Here is a 20,480-nt window from a genome sequence, read left to right on the forward strand (position 1 = left end):
GATGTCATAGCAAAATGTGCCCAGAGGAAGTCAGTCCTACCTCCTTCTTCTTCAAAATGGTCTTCTTCTGCAGAACCTTTACTGCATAGAACTTACTGTCACTTTTACGCTTTGCCAGGAGTACCTATAGGAAAAATGAATTACAGTTTAAAATATGTATACATCCACACTGGCTAAATGGTTAGCACTTCCGCCTGGCAGTACTAGGGTCATTGGTTCAAATCCCAGCCACGGCACCACCTGCCTGGAGTTTGCATGAATCAGCCTCGTTTGTCGATAATTAAAAAAACAAACTCATGAATGGGCATCTTACTGTACCTAATGCATTATACAGGGATATTCTAAATGGTATTGACATAAACACATCCACTCAGGCTGGCAGAACATAACAATTTTCATCAAACATAATCATCAAAGGGTGGATTTATCATAGCAATATGGCCACAGTACTGTTTAGCAAGGTTTGGACCCATTGGTAAGTTACCCAATCACTGGCCAGTGACACTGTTTAAAAAAATGAGAGATAAAGTGACAGCATGCACTCTTATTGGTCAATGAATATGATGTGCTCCTTCACTTCCTAGTAGGAATGTGTTTAAGGCAAGAGTAGGCAGACAGGTTTCAACACCACCAGGAGCTAGCTTTCTGTAATCAGAAGGGTCCAAGTAAGTCATCATGGGACTGCAAGAAATCCAGCTTCAGCATTAATTGAGATAGTTGGACCAGGGTCAACCTCCAAGCGATTATCACAACTTCCTTGTTCCTTTTCCAACATTAATCCATAGGAAATATTAAGGACTCTTTCAAATGGACGTTTCGATTGGGTCCGTCTGCCGTTTTGCAGGCGAACCTGATTGGAACCTCCATTGTCCTCTATGGAGTTGCGGGTGTAAACGGACATGTGTCTGCTTACACCAGCCGACATCCAATCCGATCCAACCCGCAAAAAAGGGACGGATGGAGATCCAATTCCCCTTCCGTCCATCAGAACGGGTCGGATGGAAATGGACAGGTGGTCCTTTTTCATCCAACTGTCCATTGAGGAGAAACGAGCTGCTCTGTGTCCGCTCTGCAGCAGTGGAGCTGACACAGAGCTGTCATCAGCTATCTCAGTGGAGATCAGCGTAGAGATACCCCACTAAGCAAGCAGATCTGCTAACAGGTCCACCCCATGTCAAAGAACCCTAATGTACCTTCTGTGTGCTGCATTGGTTGTTAGTGCCATGGGGCCCCCATTGGAATGGCAGTTTGAACAGCTGTTTTCCCCAACTGTTCTCCTTTAAAGTTCTGACTTTGCATATCGACCCTTCTGCCCAATTTTGTTTGGTGCACAAGAGATATACTATGGCCAAGGGCGGACTGACCATTTGGAAACTTGGGCACTGCCAGAGGGCCCGGGATCAGTAGGGGGCCCCATGAGATGCCCCTGGTACCTTTTTCATAGGCTTTTTTGAGTTTGGGCAAGGACACAGGGGCCCCATGATCCCCTATTGCCCGGGGGCCTCATGAGTTGTCAGTCCGCCTCTGACTATGGCCCTGATTCATCAAACTGACAACAGTGCTTAATGCTCCACAAAACGTGGTCTTTGAGATAATATTAATTAAAGCCTTAAGTGTTATTGCAATTTGATTAATTAAGGCCCATGTGTCCAAAAGTCAGACGTTTTTCTTACAGATTGTAAAATATGCAAAACGAAGATATTTAGGAGCATTTAAAGAACTGTATGACTGAAAAAATAGCAAGTTCTACTAATACAGAGTGATAAAGGAGCCCCTCATCCCCCAGGAATGTCCTGCCAAGTCAGCTCCAGATTATGAGATTAGTGACAAACTTGGAGTCCTTGGCAGCTCCGGCTGGAATTCTCACAGCAGTGCACCGGGATTCAGACTTCGTTAACCCCCAGCACTGTGCTACAAACAATCCACTGAAAACAAAGGGCAGACAGAACAGGGATTTAGAATTGTTTTACGTGTAGACCCTTATGTCATAATATGGGGCAAAGAGCAATGATGTAACGTAAACTGCAGCAGCCAATCAAAATCCACATTTCAGCAGTGTACTCGGAGCAATGGGGTTGATTTACTAAAAGTGGAGAGTGCAAAATCTGGTGCCACTCTGCATAGAAACCAACCAGCTCCCAGTTTTCTTTGTCAAAGCTTCCCATATGGAAGAAAAATATATTTGAAATATATTTGAAAAATATTCTTCCTAAATATATTGACATATATTTGAAATGCTACAATTTTGCCCATATTTAATTTATTTCAAAATATATTTCAATAAATATATATATATATATATATACACTGCATGTTGAAATGTGTTTTTTATATATTACAAAATATATGAATAATATTTTTAAAAATATATATTTTTTTAAATACATTCTTCAGATTTTTTTAAGATATAAAAAAGTCATTTTAACATATATTTTTACATATATTTGTAAATGTATTCCAAAAATGTAGAATTGTATTTTTAAAGACATACAGTATATTTGAAATGTATTTTTTAAAATATCTTTTATATATTTTGTAATAAAAATGCATTTCAACGTGCAGAGTATATATATATATATATATATACATATATACAGTCATGGCCGAAATTGTTGGCACCCTTGATATTTCTCCAGGAAATCATGTATTTCTCACGAAACGTATTGCATTAACACATGTTTTGCTATACACATGTTTATTCCCTTTGTGTGTATTGGGACAAAACAAAAAAAGGGAGGAAAGAAAGCAAATTCGACATAATGTCACACAAACCTCCAAAAATGGGCTGGACAAAAGTATTGGCACCCTTTCACAACTGCGGATAAATAAGAATGTTACAAGCATGTGATGCTCCTGTAAACTCACCTGGGGCAAGTAACAGGTGTGGGCAATATAGAAATCACACCTGAAAGCAGATAAAAAGGAGAGACGTTCACTTAACCTTTGCATTGTGTGTCTGTCTGTGCCACACTAAGCATGGACAACAGAAAGAGGAGACGAGAACTGTCTGAGGACCTGAGAACCAAAATTGTGGCAAAATATCAACAATCTCAAGGTTACAAGTCCATCTCCAGAGAACTAGATTTGCCTTTGTCCACAGTGCGCAACATTATCAAGAAGTTTGCAACCCATGGCACTGTAGCTAATCTCCCTGGTCGTGGACGGATGAGGAAAATTGATGAAAGATTGCAACGCAGAATAGTCCGGATGGTGGATAAGCAGCCCCAAACATGTTCCAAAGACATTCAAGCTGTCCTGCAGGCTCAGGGAGCATCAGTGTCAGCGCGAACTATCCGTCGACATTTAAATGAAATGAAACGCTATGGCAGGAGACCCAGGAGGACCCCACTGCTGACACAGAGACATAAAAAAGCAAGACTACAGTTTGCCAAAATGTACTTGAGTAAGCCAAAAGCCTTCTGGGAAAACGTCTTGTGGACAGATGAGACCAAGATAGAGCTTTTCGGTAAAGCACATCATTCTACTGTTTACCGAAAACGGAATGAGGCCTACAAAGAACAAAACACAGTACCTACGGTAAAATATGGTGGAGGTTCAATGATGTTTTGGGGTTGTTTTGCTGCCTCTGGCACTGGGTGCCTTGACTGTGTGCAAGGCATCATGAAATCTGAGGATTACCAAAGGATTTTGGGTCGCACTGTAGGGCCCAGTGTCAGAAAGCTGGGTTTGCGTCCAAGATCCTGGGTCTTCCAGCAGGACAATGACCCCAAACATACGTCAAAAAGCACTCAGAAATGGATGGCAAAGAAGCGCTGGAGAGTTCTGAAGTGGCCAGCAATGAGCCCAGATCTAAATCCCATTGAACACCTGTGGAGAGATCTTAAAATTGCTGTTGGGAAAAGGTGTCCTTCCAATAAGAGAGACCTGGAGCTGTTTGCAAAGGAAGAGTGGTCCAAAATTCCGGGTGAGAGGTGTCAGAAGCTTATTGATGGTTATAGGAAGCGACTGATTTCAGTTATGTTTTCCAAAGGGTGTGCAACCAAATATTAAGTTAAGGGTGCCAATACTTTTGTCCAGCCCATTTTTGGGGTTTTGTGTGACATTATGTCATATTTGCTTTTCTGCCTCTGTTTTATATTTGTTCCAATACATACAAAGGGAATAAACATGTGTATAGCAAAACATGTGTTAATGCAATACCTTTTTTGTGTGAAATACTTGATTTTCAGGAAAAATATCAAGGGTGCCAACAATTTCGGCCATGACTGTGTATATATATATATATAAATATATATTTATATATATAATATAAATATATATATATATATATATATATATATATATATATATTTATTGAAATATATTGAATATGGCCAAAATTGTAGCATTTCAAATATATGTCAGAATATTTTTAGAATATATTTCAAATATATTTTTCTTCCATGTGGGTTAATTGGTCAGATTGAAGTTAGAAGCTGATTGGCTACCAAGCACAGCTGCACCATATTTTGCACTCTCCACTTTTAGTAAATCTACCCCTCTGAGTAATGGTTGCTACATTTGGTGGACATACAGTGGATCATACAGATAGAAAAATACATTTGGGTGCTTGACTTGTTATGGGTTTCATATTATATAAATGATTTTATGTTATATTTACCTTCATGTATTAAAACTGCATATATAGCCTCGTTAGTGATGTTACTAATTTAATAGTGAATCTGCTTAGATTTGCTCCAACAATTTTACAAAACTGAAATATCAAAAGAAAAGAAAAAAATATATTATATTGCACCTTACCGATCATTAGATGGGTAGCTGCACTAGTTTTTTTTCTTTTTCAGGCTTGGGCGGGGGTTTAGGACCCTTTGGCAATTGTCACAGGGAGTGACAGTGAGGCTAAATCCAAAATTTTGAGTTCTCACCTTAATAGGAGTACAGCAAAATCTTATAATAGGGACACCTGTTCTGATAAGGGAATTTACCTTACTTACCTACAGATTTTCTCTCTCTTCCTGTTGCGTTAACAGGAAGAAGATCAGTCATTATACTCTTTATTGTACAGTTATGTCACCATGGGACAAAGAAGATGTAATACATCATCCCATGTTTTTAAGTGTTACCAATAGTCATGAGGTCCAACCTGCCCCGTCCCCTCCTGACGTGTCTAATTCAATAACAGCTATGCCATGCACACGGGCGTTTTAATAACGCTGGTAACATTAGCTGTGCAAAATCACATTAAAAACGTGAGTTTTTCAGTGTTTTTGTATTAGCAATTGGCAGCGTTTGCCACGTTTGTGTTTTTTAGAGGTTTTTTTGACCAGAAAATTTTTTTGGGGGGGGGCAAAATAAGTCTAAAAATGCTATGTTGTCGCAATTTACTGCGTTTTGCCGCGTTTTTCAGTTAGAGCGTTTTCACAGCTAAAAAACTTCTCTAGAAACCCACTAGTTCTGCCAAAAAACGCCCCTGCCAAAAGACGTTGGTTACAGTCTATGTGTGCATGGACACATAGGATAACATGCTGGGGGGTTTACTGGCTGTAGAAAAAAAGTCAAAAGCCAAAAACAGCAGCTGTAAAATCTTTGGAGTGTGCATGTTCTCCCTGCCTGCGTGCCTGCGTGGGTTTCCTCCGGGTACTCCGGTTTCCTCCCACACTCCAAAAACATGCTGGTAGGTTAATTGAATCCTGTCTAAATTGGCCCTATGTATGTGTATGTATGAATGTGAGTTAGGGACCTTAGATTGTACGCCCCTTGAGGGTTAGGGACTGATGTGAATGTACAATATATATGTAAAGCGCTGCGTAAATTGACGGCGCTATATAAGTACCTGAAAGAAATAAATAATAAATAAATACATGAGGACTGAAGGAGAAGCCAGCAGCTTGTCTCAGCTGTAAGCACTTTCTCGAGACAAGCAATGACAAGAGGAATGCAGGGGCGGACGACGTGCCAACCTTTGCATTCCTCTTGCTGTTGCTTGTCTCAGGAAAGTGCTCAACACTCAACAAAATCGAGCTATGAATCAACCATCTCCTTCTCAGCTGTTGTTGGATCAGCCATAGAAGGAGAGGAGAGGGGGAGGTCAGTACTGAGAACTAGAGTTGGAAAACACTTAGAAACACGGGACAAAGTATTCCATGTACTTTGACCCATAGGGGACAAAACTGTGAAATAAAAATTATGACACCTTCTTTAAAGGGAAATTTCCCCAATAGAATACAGATGGCAAAAATATATTTGGCAAGTGTTTTATCCACTCCCCTACCCTATCCAAAATGAAAAAAAAGTTTTTGATTTTAGGATAAATTTTAGATTTTTTTTTTTTTTTATAGTTCAGACACAAACCTTTCCAAAGCTCCCCTTTCCAATCACTTTCAGGAAGTCAAAATCTGTGGGTTTAGCACTGCAAAACATGACAAGATAACACAAAGAATTATTCTACAGAACTCAATCATAAATAGAAGATAATGCTAAGAGCAATCAAGTGTGAAATTTAACCCCAACGGTAGAAGATAGATTCTGATTGGTTGTTGAAGGGATCTAATACTTAGAGGAGGAGCCATACGCGGTGACGTCACGCTGCCGCCGAGACCACGAGGAAGTCCGGCGGCCATCTTTAATCCTGTACATGGTCAGTGCTGATTCCTTTTGCTGTTCATACTGAGTTGCTATACTTTGAATAAACGTTTTGGATGTTAAAATACTACACTATGGGCATTCTTCTTTCTGGCTCCTTATGAGCCAACACCATCGCAGAGCCCATTCCTGGAGGACAATAGCTGTGGGGCAGAGTACCAGGCAGGAAAGAGAGTTCTTGGACCTGACCAGGCTGACCACCTCTTAAGGGGGACCTCCGGTTTTAACTTACATACCATGTGCTACATGATCTTTCTTCTGGTGAGTGTGCATTTTTAACATCCCTTTGACACATCACCTGTTTGGTCGTCTGAGAAGCACGGATCACTCACTATCGATTACCTTGGAGCACATCAGTCACTTTTTATGTGTGGACTGTTCACATTTTTTACGCTTTATTGATGCATATTTATGTCAAATGCACGGCATCGGAGCATATGTATGCAATATAATTTTGTCATCTCATCTGGACATTTTATCAGTTTTACCATATATTTCACATATTTAAGCGCTGCACCTTTTGTATTGGATTTATGTTATGAGGTTTTTTGGTTGCTTTTGGTGTATCAGCCGCTAGTTAGTATTGGCGCTCGCTTTGTTTCCATTTTCCATATGTTGAAGGGATCTCCATTTTCCAGTATACTCTGTACGTTATTAATTAATCCTGATAATGTCTACTTTACCAACTGGTCATCTAAAAAGGTATGCAGAAATCTATAAATAGCAGGCTCTCTAAGTAACAGGTCAATGCAAATCCTACTATGTATTGTATAGAAGAAGTATATCTCTCCCTGTACACATTGCCGAATAAGTGCTCTGTCTTCTCTAAACCAGTTTGTCCACAAATCTTTTTTTTTTTCAAGTAATAGACGCTGTATTTTTTTACAGGGAGGGTACCATGCACTCACTTGGGATTGGCAGAGGGGCCCAGGTTGATTGTTGACGTCATGATGGGAATGAAGTGGAGCTTTTCACCTGTTCCTGCCTCGATGTCATCCAGTGAACTGTAAAATGAAGAGTTTAGATTCCTTTGCAGTTAACCACAAACACAAGACGGGAAGGGCAGGAGGTACAATACAAAACGAAAGGGCTGTACCAGTAAACACATTTGTTTTTTACATTGTACTTTTGCAGGGCATTTCCACCAGCTGCCCTGTAAAAAAATGTTAAGCAAAACCTTTTTCCTTGTAGGGCCCTTCATGATACCCTGCCTACCCCATTTTCATGAAACCTGTCAGAAGTCATATAACCCCTACGTTCTCTGCAGGAACCATTGCCCCAGGATCACATGGTGGCTGTCACATGTGAAAATGCCTTGGCATTTAGTCATGTGATTTAGTCAAGGGGATAATCAGCATTTTGATTGTTCATTCGTTCTTTGCAGCAGATGTAACACATCCAGTGCCAAGGCATTTCGTTGTACCCTTTGTTACCCCAAGAATTTGTTTCTGCAGAGGAAGTTTATATTTTAGGTGCTTTGTCAGCTTAGACTGGGCTTTCTCAACTCTTTTATTCCAGAGGTACCCCTAAAATAATTTGGGTAAACCTTACTAAATACCAGTTCATTGGGGATCAATGGGAGAAATGCTTTGTACATTGGTGGTCAGTAGGAAGAATAAAACCCTTACAGTGGTGGTCAGAATGCCACCCTTACTGACAGCAATAAAGATTACTGGTGTCATGCTACTGGCTATGACAAATGGCATTGGCCCTGGAATAATGCAGGTACAATCAAATGATGGTCAAACAGTTACAGCTCAAAGAACCTAGAATGCTCTGGAGGAACCCCAGAGTTCCACGGAACCCTGGTTGAGAATGGCTGAGACATAAGGCATATATTGCTCTGGGTTTTGTGATGGCAGAACCTGAAACAAAATTAAAAAAACTGCTTCAAATGTATAGTGTAGGAACCTAGAGGCAAAACCTGAGACTTACTAAAGCTGGCCATACACTAGTAGAATTTTGTTCCAAATTTTTCATTTTAGGAATGTTTGTTTGAAGTTTAACGTGTTAATGGAGTCAATCAATGCAGTGATGAAAAAATTTGAAGGAGCAGGTGGGAAAATTTTCATTCGGGATAGTCAAAATTGGATTTTAATAGGAAACAAAATTTTAAAGTACCTTCAAGTGACATTTGTCAAGTCATAGATCGTACTGAGAATTTTGTACAAATTTTCTTACAAACATTGATTTGAAAATCTACTAGTGTATGGCCAGCCTAATAATGGTGATGCTTACCTGCCTCTTACTGTCTCCTGCATGTTTCTGTTAGTCAGTCAGGCAGCCCATTGTAGTGATGGGTCAATAGGAATGTGTGAGGGTAGGCGCTAGCGGCAAGCTACATAAAAGCATCATAGCTTTCCTTGTTGGAATTATTCACTGTAAACACAGTGTCTCCTGTCAATCTCTAAAAAAATTCTATTTGAAGTTCCCTGCAATAGAAGAAGTATTTCTCTCTCCCCTCAGTTGGCTTGTGTTTTCTATCTCCCCTCCATCCAGTGATGGAAGTCTCTTCAACATTCAACAATTCCAGGACCGTGGGATGTCTGTGTCCCCTGCCGTACTGTATTTCCTTCCTCTGTCCCCACCGATGCTACAGGCAGGGCCGGCGCTACCACTAGGCAAACTAGGCAGCTGCCTACAGGGGAGCACTACCACCTAGGGCGCAGCCATGGACGCTGGTTTCCCTAGCGGGAAGAGGGTATATCAGGGTCCCCTCTGGAGGATTGGTCAGTTGGGGTCCCCCTTGGTGGATGGTGCGGAATGTAGTGGAAGGAGGATGCAGGGGCTCCAGTGGCTCCATCTGGCCGGAGTTGCTGGGCAGAGAGAAGGAGCAGGCAGCACCCCCCTCCCCCAGAGCTCACCATTGCCCAGGGGCTGTCGCAGTGGCTCAGGTTCAGTCTTTTTTGTTTGGGAATACGGATTGGGTCAGTCAGTCCAGACAGCTGGGTAAGTGGGAGGGAATTCCCCGGGAGCTCTACCAATCTCACCCTCCCTCCATCCTTGCCTGCTCCGGCCCAGGGAAGGAGTGGAGGGGGAGCCTGGACACGTGAAGGGTTGGATGATGATTGGCCATGGCGCACCGATCAGATCAGTGACCATACACAGCTCCAATCACTCCACAGCAGTCAGGTCAAAGGAGCCACTACAGTGTACAGAGATGGGGGATTGAAGGAGGTTCGAGCCTGGCACTCCATCATTCATCTCCCTTTGGGGCTCAGGTGCAGGGTGATCCAGCTCATCATCGCTGACTGTCCGCTCCCCCAACGGTGTATTTAGCTCTTATGCTGCCCTAGGCAACACTAAAATTGGGCGCCCCCCAGCACCACCAGCCCCCACCTCTTCCTGGCCCTCGTTGCCACTAAAATTGGGTGCCCACCACCACCACCAGCCCCCACCTCTTCCTGGCCCCTGCCGCCACTAAAATTGGACGTCCCCGAACACCACCAGCACACAACCCCACCCCACCTCCCGGCCACCACCACTAAAATTGGTCGCCACAACCACCACCAGCACCCACCACTAACCCCCCCCCGGGCCCCACCGCTGCCACTCTCGACCAAACAAAACACCCCCTTTGCCCACAAAGAAAGAGAGTTAGTCAAGCCTAGGGTGCAAAATAGTCTAGCACCGGCCCTGGCCACAGGACACAACAGTAAGCTAAAGTGTGTTTCTACTTCCACAACGTCCTGGGAATTTTCAGGTCAGGCTTCACAAGGTATGTATGTGGCCAACACCTATAGCGAGGGCATTATTCAACTTTAGTCAAAGCTGCACCTTACCCTCTCTGGAGTAAAGCCCAGTGTCTTCCTTCCTTGTGCGGGAAGCCTACACCCTCCAGCAGCTCACAGTCTCCTCGGATTCCATGGCGGAGCCTCACTGGGTCCCCAGGTCCTCTGGCAGTGCCCCCCCCCCTCCTGAAAATTGACGCCCTACGCAAATGTCTTGTTTGCCTCTTGGTAAATACGCCGCTGCGCTCAGCTGCTCACACGCCTCATGTCTATGCAAACAAAATATGTCTTCTGGATGAGTGCATTCAATCCCCGCACACAGCAACCCCACCCTAGGTCTCTCCACGGAACCACAACTCTACCAAGCCAGGTGTCCTACCATGCAAGTTGAAATTGGTGCCATTACTTTCTTATATTCCCACCCTTGAGAAGCCCCACTGTGTGTTTAGTATGTGCTCCAATCACACAGCTTTAACCTCCTCGGCAGTATGATTATTTCAGATTTTTTGTGCTGAAAGCGGTACCATTTTTTTGCATGGAAATATGTAGTTTTTTATTGTAGGCTGTAATTTTTACGAATAACTCGCTGAAATCTGTACGAACAAGAGTCTAATAAACATCCCGGGTATGATAAAATTTGAAACACGAAATCATAAATTATAATTTCATAAATAATCATAAAAAATAATAATATAATAATAATACATTTAATTCAATAATATAATCAAACCAAAAACACTGAAATTTGAAATACAGAGGCAAATTCGCACATCGCTAAGCAAAGTCGCAAAATTGTTTTCAGTGTCTGATGACGAATTTCCCCACAAATCATTATCACTCAATTCTGCAAGTGGTTCTGATTTACTATCGCTGTTCTCTAGCCGGTCTAAAACCGCTTTTGACGTAAAGGGACGCTTTTTGGACGCCATGGACTTTTCTAAGTTTCCAGGCAGCAAGAACAGTCAAAATGCAGGCAGGGCACAGGACAAAGCAGTAGGGACAAAATGTATGTGAAATGCATTGAAACAGCAATGTTTTACTATGTAATAATCATTTTAAAAAAAATGACATTTTTTAAAAATTCCAAATTTGCCGCCGGTTCCGTCGCCCGTACGTCCCGACGTCACAGGGACCGGAACACGGAAGCCGGATGCCGGCATCGGCCGGAGGAGATGGCCGGGGACGCTGCAGGGGACACATCGTGGGAGCGAAGGACAAGGTAAGTGCTGCAGGGACTCCCTGAGCAACGCCGCATGGTAAGCCCGAGTGTAGCTCGGGGTTACCGCTCTTGGTACTCAAATTTTACCCCGAGCTACACTCGGGAATACCGCTAAGGCGGTTAAAGTGAGATTTCTAACCTTTGTTGTGCCTTTGGAGCAGTTTAGGAAAGGAGAATGTCACCAGCACACCAAGGATCACCAATATGGGTCCAAAAGTTTTAATAAACGATCACATAGTTACAGCAAGGCAACGTTTCAGAGTCTCGCAGGACCCCTTCATTAGGCATGATAAAGCAGTTTATACACAGAACTCTATAGGTGGATTGTATTGTTCACAATAGTTTGCAAGGAAGGGGACAGACTGAGGGACAGGTTTTTTACCACAAAGTGTTATAGCATTCGTTTTCCTAAAGCTAACTGTACTGCAAGCAAATTATCAGTTTTGTTTTGCTGATCCAATATTTTCTACCATTATTAAAAATGTAAAAGATTATTTTTTTCTTTTTTGGGGGGGGGGGGGGGGGGGGGTGAAAGCAGCTTCTCTTGCCTAGGGCGCAAAATAGCCTAGTACCGGTCCTGGCTACAGGAGACAACAGCAACCTAAAGTGTGTTTCCACTTCCACATCGTCCGGGGAATTTTCAGGTCAGGCTTGACAAGGTATGTATATGGCCAACACCTACAGCGAGGGCATTATTCAACTTTAGTGAAAGCTGCTCAGTTTGTCTTTATCTACAGGCACCCCTTATCTGCATAGGCAGTTTCTTGGTAACATTGAACTAACCTTTTAAATTATAACCAAGCAATAGGCAACACCAGTAGCACATACTGAACCGGCTATCTGTGGCGTCACAGATCATTACTGTATTTATGTACACAGGACATTTTGCATGAGATGAGATTATGATTCAACCACTTTATTTTCCTAAACTCATCATATACCATCATGCAACATTAGCTCCAAATAATGATCGTCTGTGTCTACAGCCTACTACTTTAATGAAGAATCTTACTCGGAATAATGTAGTGGAACTGAGTGGTTTGCTCTAATGCGATCGATGCCGTAGCAAGACGCAACAGCTACATTTCTATTATGTGCCTTGACTGTCAGTAATGATTATATATTCACACTGCCATGGACTATGATGAGGGCACACAGCCAAAGACTATTTATACAGAAAAACATCAAACAAATGTTGTACAAGCCTTGCTACATATGATACTGGTAATAATGATGACATCATAGCTGTTCCCTACCTTATGCTTATTAACCATTCATAAACTTCTTGGCATCAGTCATATCATTCAAATGCTTTTATGGAATCCAGAATGTAGATCTATGTAAAAGGCCAAGTCTATCTTCCCGGCATAACTGACAGTTGATGATTCCCATCCCATTATTAGAATAAGTGACACTTAAACTGTTTAACCACTTGACATTTATTAACCACTGGATTTTTTTTACTATATAAAGAGAGAAAGGCTAAATATTTAAAAAAAAATGTTTTTTCTTTTCCTTTGTGTTATAAAACCTATACAAAAGTTCTGAACAGTATGAAAACTCCAAAAATGATTTCTTTTTGGAAAGTAGATGCCCTAAGGTGCTCTAATTTTTTAATGTTTTTTAAATGAAGAAACGTGGTCATATTGAGGTGGATAAAGCATGGTAATCATGCACTAGATAGAGCGCATACAGGTCATACACAGAGGGAGAAGGAGGTGAAGGGGTCAATGTACAGGTCACATACAATTGAAGGATGGAGATGAATGGGGTTATTATGCAGGATAAGGGAGGTGAATGGGTTAATATACTGACACTGCAGAGACAGGATAGGTGTACAGCAGGGGTGTATAACTAGTGGCCCTCCAGCTCTTGCAAAACTACAAGTCCCATCATGCCTCTGCCTTTGGGAGTCATGCGTGTTACTGTCAATCTTGCAATGCCTCATGGGACTTGTAGTTTGGCAACAGCTGGAGGGCCACCAGTTTGTCACCTGTAGTGTACAGGAAAGGGGATGGTGAAATCATTAAAGACAATCCTACAATTGAAGATATACCTCAAATATCTGTTGCTGACTGTTATTTTCTACTAATGAACAAGTGACTCATTCATTCATTGGCTCCCATTTCCTCCTTCCACTCCAAGGAAATGGTGGCCTTCAAATGTAAACACTATCTTCTTACATTTACAATCACTGTGATTAGTCAACACAGAGATCACAAGGTACGGTGCTGCTCAGATCACCTGACTGCTTGGATCACAGCCATTAATGGGTGCATTGATTGCACAATAGCGATTTCTGCTGTGTCATTTATAAACGGCACTGCAGAAATAATTATCCATCACCCTGCCATTTTTACACATACGACAGTAGATAAATGGTTAACCTGTACCTAAAGGCAAAACATTTTTGTTTTGGATAGATTAGGGGGTGGATAAAACAAAGCTGGTAAGAATTTTTTCCAACAGTTATTCAAATAAATGATCAAAACACTTTACCCAGATTCTGTCCAGTCTCTCCACTTTACACACAGCATCCTAAGCCCTGTTGAAGGGGGCACAGCTTGGCCCCCAAAATGTGTTGGCTTGTTGTTTGGAAGTATCTACAGACTCTAGACCCTTTGGTTTCACTCGTTGCGCATTGGTGCACTTTCTAACCCTTCCCACAAGAAAACAAAGTTTTGGCTTTGGATACACATTAAGGGCATCTAGAGCAGACACTCCCGGACAATAACCCTTGGGACAGAAAAGTCTGCCGGCTAGACTGGTTTTCCCTGGCCAAGGCTAGGCTGGCACTGGGGAAGTCTGCTCTGTGATCATGTAGAGGATCCTAAAGTGAGCTGTTAGGACTTTGCTCTAAAAAAGTCTTATTGACCTAAAAGGATTTGGGAAAAAATATTGTTGTTTCTGCCTATTCAATAAAATTAGACAGTATGTTTGCTTCATCTTGTGCCATATGTGGTAACCATGCTTTTATAATTCACTGTGTGTAAGGGTAAGGTAGAATAAAGAGAACCTGTACATCAATTTACTTTCATTGATTTGCTCTTGAGCATTGTTGAAAGGGGTTAGTGGGATTAGATGTCTTAAGGGCATGCTCACTTTGTGATCTTCTCCTATTTCTTGGAAGAACATGAAGATTAGAGGAACAAAATGTAGGGTTCCCATCACCCATCCATCTATAGACTTTGTGTGGGGTACTGTCAAAATAAATAGAACATGCAGAAAGCCTACTTTCATTGCATCATGTAGACCAATGACCTCCAAACTGTGTCCCAAGAGTTGGATGCAGCCTCTTGTTTGTTTTTATCCAGCCATCAGGTCATTATTCCCCCACTCTCAGCAACAATTGGGCAAACTTCCTGACACTGACAATGGGGCACTACTCCTCCCACTGACACCAATGGTGGTGCACTATTCCTCCCTCTGGCACCAATGATGGCACACTATTCCTCCCATTGACACCAATGAAGGTGCACTATTCCTCCCATTGACACCAATGAGGGCGCACTATTCTTCCCATTGACACCAATGAGGGTGCACTATTCTTCCCATTGATACCAAGGATGGGGCACTGTTACTCTACCTAATATCAATCACAAGGCTTTGTTTACTCCCACTGATGCCAGGACATGTTCTACTCCCACTGTCCATATTGCACCCACCCTAAAGTTTGAAGGACAGTAAACTGGCCTTTTGTTTAGAAAGTTTGGAGACCCCTGATGTAGACTCACACTCTAGTACAATGTTCCAGAACTACACAGCCTTGATGAAGGAGACTCACATGGCTCAGATACATTGCACTGTGGCGTAAGTCTTAATGGTGCAATACAAGTGGGCCATCTACAAACATTGTGGTGCACTGATAACATACTCTGTCGATGCTACACATGATGCCTGTTGTTACAGCACCTGCACCATTGTTGATTCCAGTAAAATGTGTCTTAGGAATATATGTGATAAAATCAATCAGCGCAGTTATATATAACAAGACAAATATGTGAATTGCTGCTAAAACATCACCTAGTGTTTTATACCTCATCTCTGTAAATATATCAATTAGATGTAGCACAAGCAAAAAACAAAACAAAAACCCCAAAATAAAAATAAAAGCCCAAAAATAAAAAAAACAAAATTGTCCAATCATCAAATAAATATCTCAAACATCCATGAATAAATGCTCTACCACTGTGCAGTGATCCTAGAGCAGGGGTATTGAATTAAAATTCAAGGAGGTCCGGTCATTAAAATCTTCTTCTGGCCGAGGTCCGCATAGGGTGTGCCCATCAGTGTGCCCCCTTACATTAGGTGTCGCCATCAGAGTGCATTACATCATGTATTCCCATCACATCAGGTGTGCCAATCAGGGTGCTCCTTTACACCAGTTGTCCCCATCAGAGTGTCCCTTTACATCAGGTATCCCTATCACATTGCCACCTTACATCAGGTTATCCTGTCAGAGTGCCCCCTTACACTCAAAGTACCCCTTTCCATCATATTTCCCCATCAGAGTGCCCCTTTACATCATATTCCCCATCAGGGTGCCCCTTTCCATCACATGCGCCAATCAGACTGCCCCTTTTCATCACATGTGCCCATCAGAGTGCCCCTTTCCACAGTATGTGCCAATCTGTGCCCCCTTAACATAAATGTGCCCATTAGAGTGCCCCTTAACATAAAATGTACCCATCAGAGTGCCCCTTAACATAAAATGTGCCCATCAGAGTGCCCCTTAACATAAAATGTACCCATCAGAGTGCCCCTTAACAGAAAATGTGCCCGTCAGAGTGCTCCTTCACATGAAATGTGCCTGTCAGAGTGCCCTTTAACATAACATCTACCCATCAGAGTGCCCCTTAACATAACATCTACCCATCAGAGTGCCCCTTAACATAACATCTACCCATCAGAGTGCCCCTTAACATAACATCTACCCATCAGAGTGCCCCTTAACATAACATCTACCCATCAGAGTGCCCTTTAACATAAAATGTGCCCGTCAGAGTGCTCCTTCACATAAAATGTCCCTATCAGAGTGCCCCTTAACATAAAATGTACACTTCAGAGTGCCCCTTAACATAAAATAGGCCCATCAGAATTTCCCTTAACATAAAATAAGTGGCATGCTGATGGGCACATTTTATGTTACGGGGCATTATGATGGGCACATTTATATTAAGGGGCACTCTGATGGACACATTTATATTAAGGGGCACTCTGATGGGCACATTTATATTAAGGGGCACTCTGATGGGCACATTTATATTAAGGGGCACTCTGATGAGCACATTTATATTAAGGGGCACTCTGATGGGCACATTTATAGTAAGGGGCACTCTGATGGGCACATTTATATTAAGGGGCACTCTGATGGGCGCATTTATATTAGGGGCACTCTGATGAGCACATTTATATTAAGGGGCACTCTGATGAGCACATTTATAGTAAGGGGCACTCTGATGGGCACATTTATATTAAGGGGCACTCTGATGGGCGCATTTATATTAGGGGCACTCTGATGGGCACATTTATTTTAAGGGGCACTCTGATGAGCGCATTTATATTAAGGGGCACTCTGATGGGCACATTTATATTAAGGGGCACTCTGATGGGCACATTTATATTAAGGGGCACTCTGATGGGCACATTTTATGTCAAGGCACACTATGACGGGCAAATTCTATGTTGTGCCCATCAGAGTCCCCTTAACATTAAATGTGTCCATCAGCATGACCCTTTAACATTAAATGTGCCCATCAGAGTGGCCCTGTAAGACAACACCCTACCTTGAGGGCAGACAGGAGAGGTGCTGGGATCCTTGTATACAGGCAGGGAGCGGGAGCCAGAGAAACAGTGAGCTGCAAGGGGTGAGGCGCACAGTGATGTCATGTTGCCATGATGACCGCCCTGCTCAGTGGCGGATCTGTCATTGCGGGCTGGCGGTCCAGAAGGGACTGCGGTCCGCCATTTAGTGACCACTGTCTTAGAGCTTTCTACTTCCATCCAAGTGTTGCCTGCCCCACCCAGTGTTCATACCACACACTCACCTTCTTTTGTTGACCCCAATGTTATATTAAGGTCATAACATGCCTTTGCCCCACAATGGGCTATTAGGTATCTACTCTCCTCCGGGCTTTTATCCTCCACCTGCAGTACTCCACCAGCCCTATCCCACTCTTTGGTAAATGTACATGCAAATACAAAACAGGAGCAAAAAAGCGCTCTTCGTATACTCATATTCCAAATAGATACACTCACATTAAAAAAGCACCCAAAGTGCTATGTTTACAGCATACAATAGCACAACATATGGTCCATGCATCCACATCTTCATAACCATCGTTCTCACCAGTGTGTCTCCTGCTCCTCTACGAGTTATGCTCCTCCTATACACGTTACGCTCCTCTCTTGGGCTTCTTCAGTAGGAAGAAGAAGAAGCTCATGAGAGTAGCGTAACGGGTATAGGAGCAGAAGACACACTGGTGAGAAAATGTCTATGGAAACTCTAGGAAGGCTGGTAAGCAGAAAACACTTCCGTCAATGATCACTATTGCTATCTTTACTCTTTATAGCACCACCACCCACTGACACCTTCCCCACAGTCTTCCTCCACCCTGCTCACCTGCCAGGACCTTGAGTCTAATGCAGGCCATAGATGGGTCGAAAATTGGCTGATTTTTCGGCCGAAAATAAAATCGGACGATTTTTGGATCGTTAGTGGGTTAATTGTTCGGCCGTTTTTCGGTATTCTGGCAGATTTTTTTTTATCGGTAAAGTTGGAAAAAGATCGGTCGATTTTGCCGATGGGACGATTTTCGCGGCAATTATGGGCAAATCGGCCAATCTTTTTACCGATAAAAAATCTGTGCATGAGCAGTGACCTGCAAGAGGAAGACAAAAAGAAGAAGAAGAGGATGAAGAAGAAGAAGAGGATGAAGAAGAAGAGGAAGAAAAGTGAAGAAGAGGAAGAAGAGGATGAAGAAGAAGAGGATGAAGAGGAAGAAGAAGAGGATGAAGAAGAAGAAGAGGATGAAGAGGATGAAGAAGAAGAAGAGGATGAAGAAGAAAAAGAGGATGAAGAAGAAGAAGAGGATGATGAAGAAGAAGAAGAGGATGATGATGAAGAAGAAGAGGATGATGAAGAAGAAGAGGATGAAGAAGAAGAGGAAGAAGAAGAAGAGGAAGAAGAGGATGAAGAAGAAGAAGAAGAGGAAGAAGAAGAGGCTGAAGAAGAGGATGAAGAAGAAGAGGAAGAAGAAGAGGAAGAAGAAGAAGAGGAAGAAGAAGAGGATGAAGAAGATGAAGAAGAAGAAGAGGATGAAGAAGAGGAAGAAGAAGAGGATGAAGAAGAATTCCAGTCCGGCAAAACGTGTCCCTGCAGAGAGCTCCGCTATTTCTTTGACAGTTCTTTGACATTTATAGCGGCTGCAACAATGTATCTATTTGTTTCCGAATAAAAACATCTGTATCCGAAATGGATACAAATAGATACATTGTTGCAGCCGCTATAAATGTCAAAGAACTGTCAAAGAAATAGCGGAGCTCTCTGCAGTGCCAATTTTTGCCGGCTGTAGACGGGATGAAAATCGTCCGATTTTTTTTACCATTCCTGGTAACGTCGGCCGCTTGAACGACCGATTTTTTGTTTTTTAAATAAAAATCGGCCGGTGTTCTCCCCATCTATGGCCTGCATAAGTTCCTCTGCAATTCAAACCGCATGCAAAACACACTACATTTGCAATCTGCAGCGGGTGTCAATAAAGAGTTAATGACACCCCAAACACAGGTCGTAAACGTAGTGCATTTGCTCACACCTGATTGCATGGTACTTGCATTTTAAAAAGTACTTTTGGTGCAGTTCAATTCCAGAGCATTCAAAATTACACCACACAGAACTCCAGCGCATTCAAAATCACACCACACAGAACTGCATGTGAATCGCACAGGAACACACAGCTCCATTCCTGTGCGATTCAGATGCAGGCATGGTGTGAACCAGCCCTTCATGTGTGTTGTGTCAAGGCAGCCCATTTATTATGAATGGGCTGCCAATGCACCACAACAATGAAAGGACTGAATGACCATTTTTTCAAAACACAGAGCACAGGCATACATGATACATATACAGTTGCGAGAAAAAGTATGTGAACCCCTTGGGATTACGTGGAGTTTTGCATGAATTGGGCATAAAATGTGCTCGGAACATCATCTAAGTCACAACAATAGAACAACACAGTCTGCTGAACATAATACTACACAATCGTTAGATGTTTCCATGGTTTAATTGCACATAACATGTAAACATTCACAGTGCAGGGAGGAAAAAGTATGTGAACCTTTGGACTTAATAACTGGTTGACCCTCCTTTGGCAGCAATAACCTCAACCAAACATTTCCTGTAGTTGCAGATCAGACCTGCACAATGATCTGGAGTAATTTTGGACCACTTCTCTTCACAAAACTGTTTCAGTGTAGCAATATTCTTGGGATGTCTGGTGTGAATCGCTCTCTTAAGGTCATGCCACAGCATTTCAATTGGGTTGAGGTCAGGACTCTGACTGGGCCACTCCAGAAGGCGTATTCTGTGCTGTTGCAGCCATTGTTTTGTTGAATTACTTGTATGCTTTGGGTCATTGTCCTGTTGCAACACCCATCCTCTGCGGAGCTTCAGTTGGCAGACAGATGGTCGTACGTTTTCCTGCAAAATGTCTTGATAAACTCTGGAATTCCTTTTCCCATCAATGACAACAATCCGTCCAGGCCCTGAGGCAGCAAAGCCGCCCCAAACCATGTTGCTCCCGCCGCCATGTTTTACAGTGGGGATGAGGTTTTGATGTTGGTGTGCTGTGCCTTTTTTTCTCCACAGATAGTGTTGTGTGTTCTTCCCAAACAACTCAATCTTGGTTTCATCTGTCCACAGTATATTT

General features: G+C 42.5%; 1 protein-coding gene across 1 annotated transcript in view; it reads right to left on the reverse strand.

Annotated features, from left to right (window-relative positions):
- The window catches only part of SGK2 (serum/glucocorticoid regulated kinase 2), a 74,626-nt gene that overhangs the window by 38,307 nt on the left and 15,839 nt on the right, over window positions 1–20,480 (reverse strand). The window contains exons 2-4 of the mRNA XM_089673325.1: window positions 7,512–7,607; window positions 6,313–6,370; window positions 41–124 (exon numbers count right to left, since the gene is read on the reverse strand). Of these exons, the coding sequence (XP_089529451.1) occupies window positions 41–124; window positions 6,313–6,370; window positions 7,512–7,552 (183 nt within the window). The 5' untranslated portion in view covers window positions 7,553–7,607. The remainder of the gene's footprint in view (window positions 1–40; window positions 125–6,312; window positions 6,371–7,511; window positions 7,608–20,480) is intronic.

This window comes from Staurois parvus, unplaced genomic scaffold (assembly GCF_062004578.1).
Source record: "Staurois parvus isolate SC_StPar_1 unplaced genomic scaffold, SC_StPar_1.0 ptg000137l, whole genome shotgun sequence".
NCBI lineage: Eukaryota > Metazoa > Chordata > Amphibia > Anura > Ranidae > Staurois > Staurois parvus.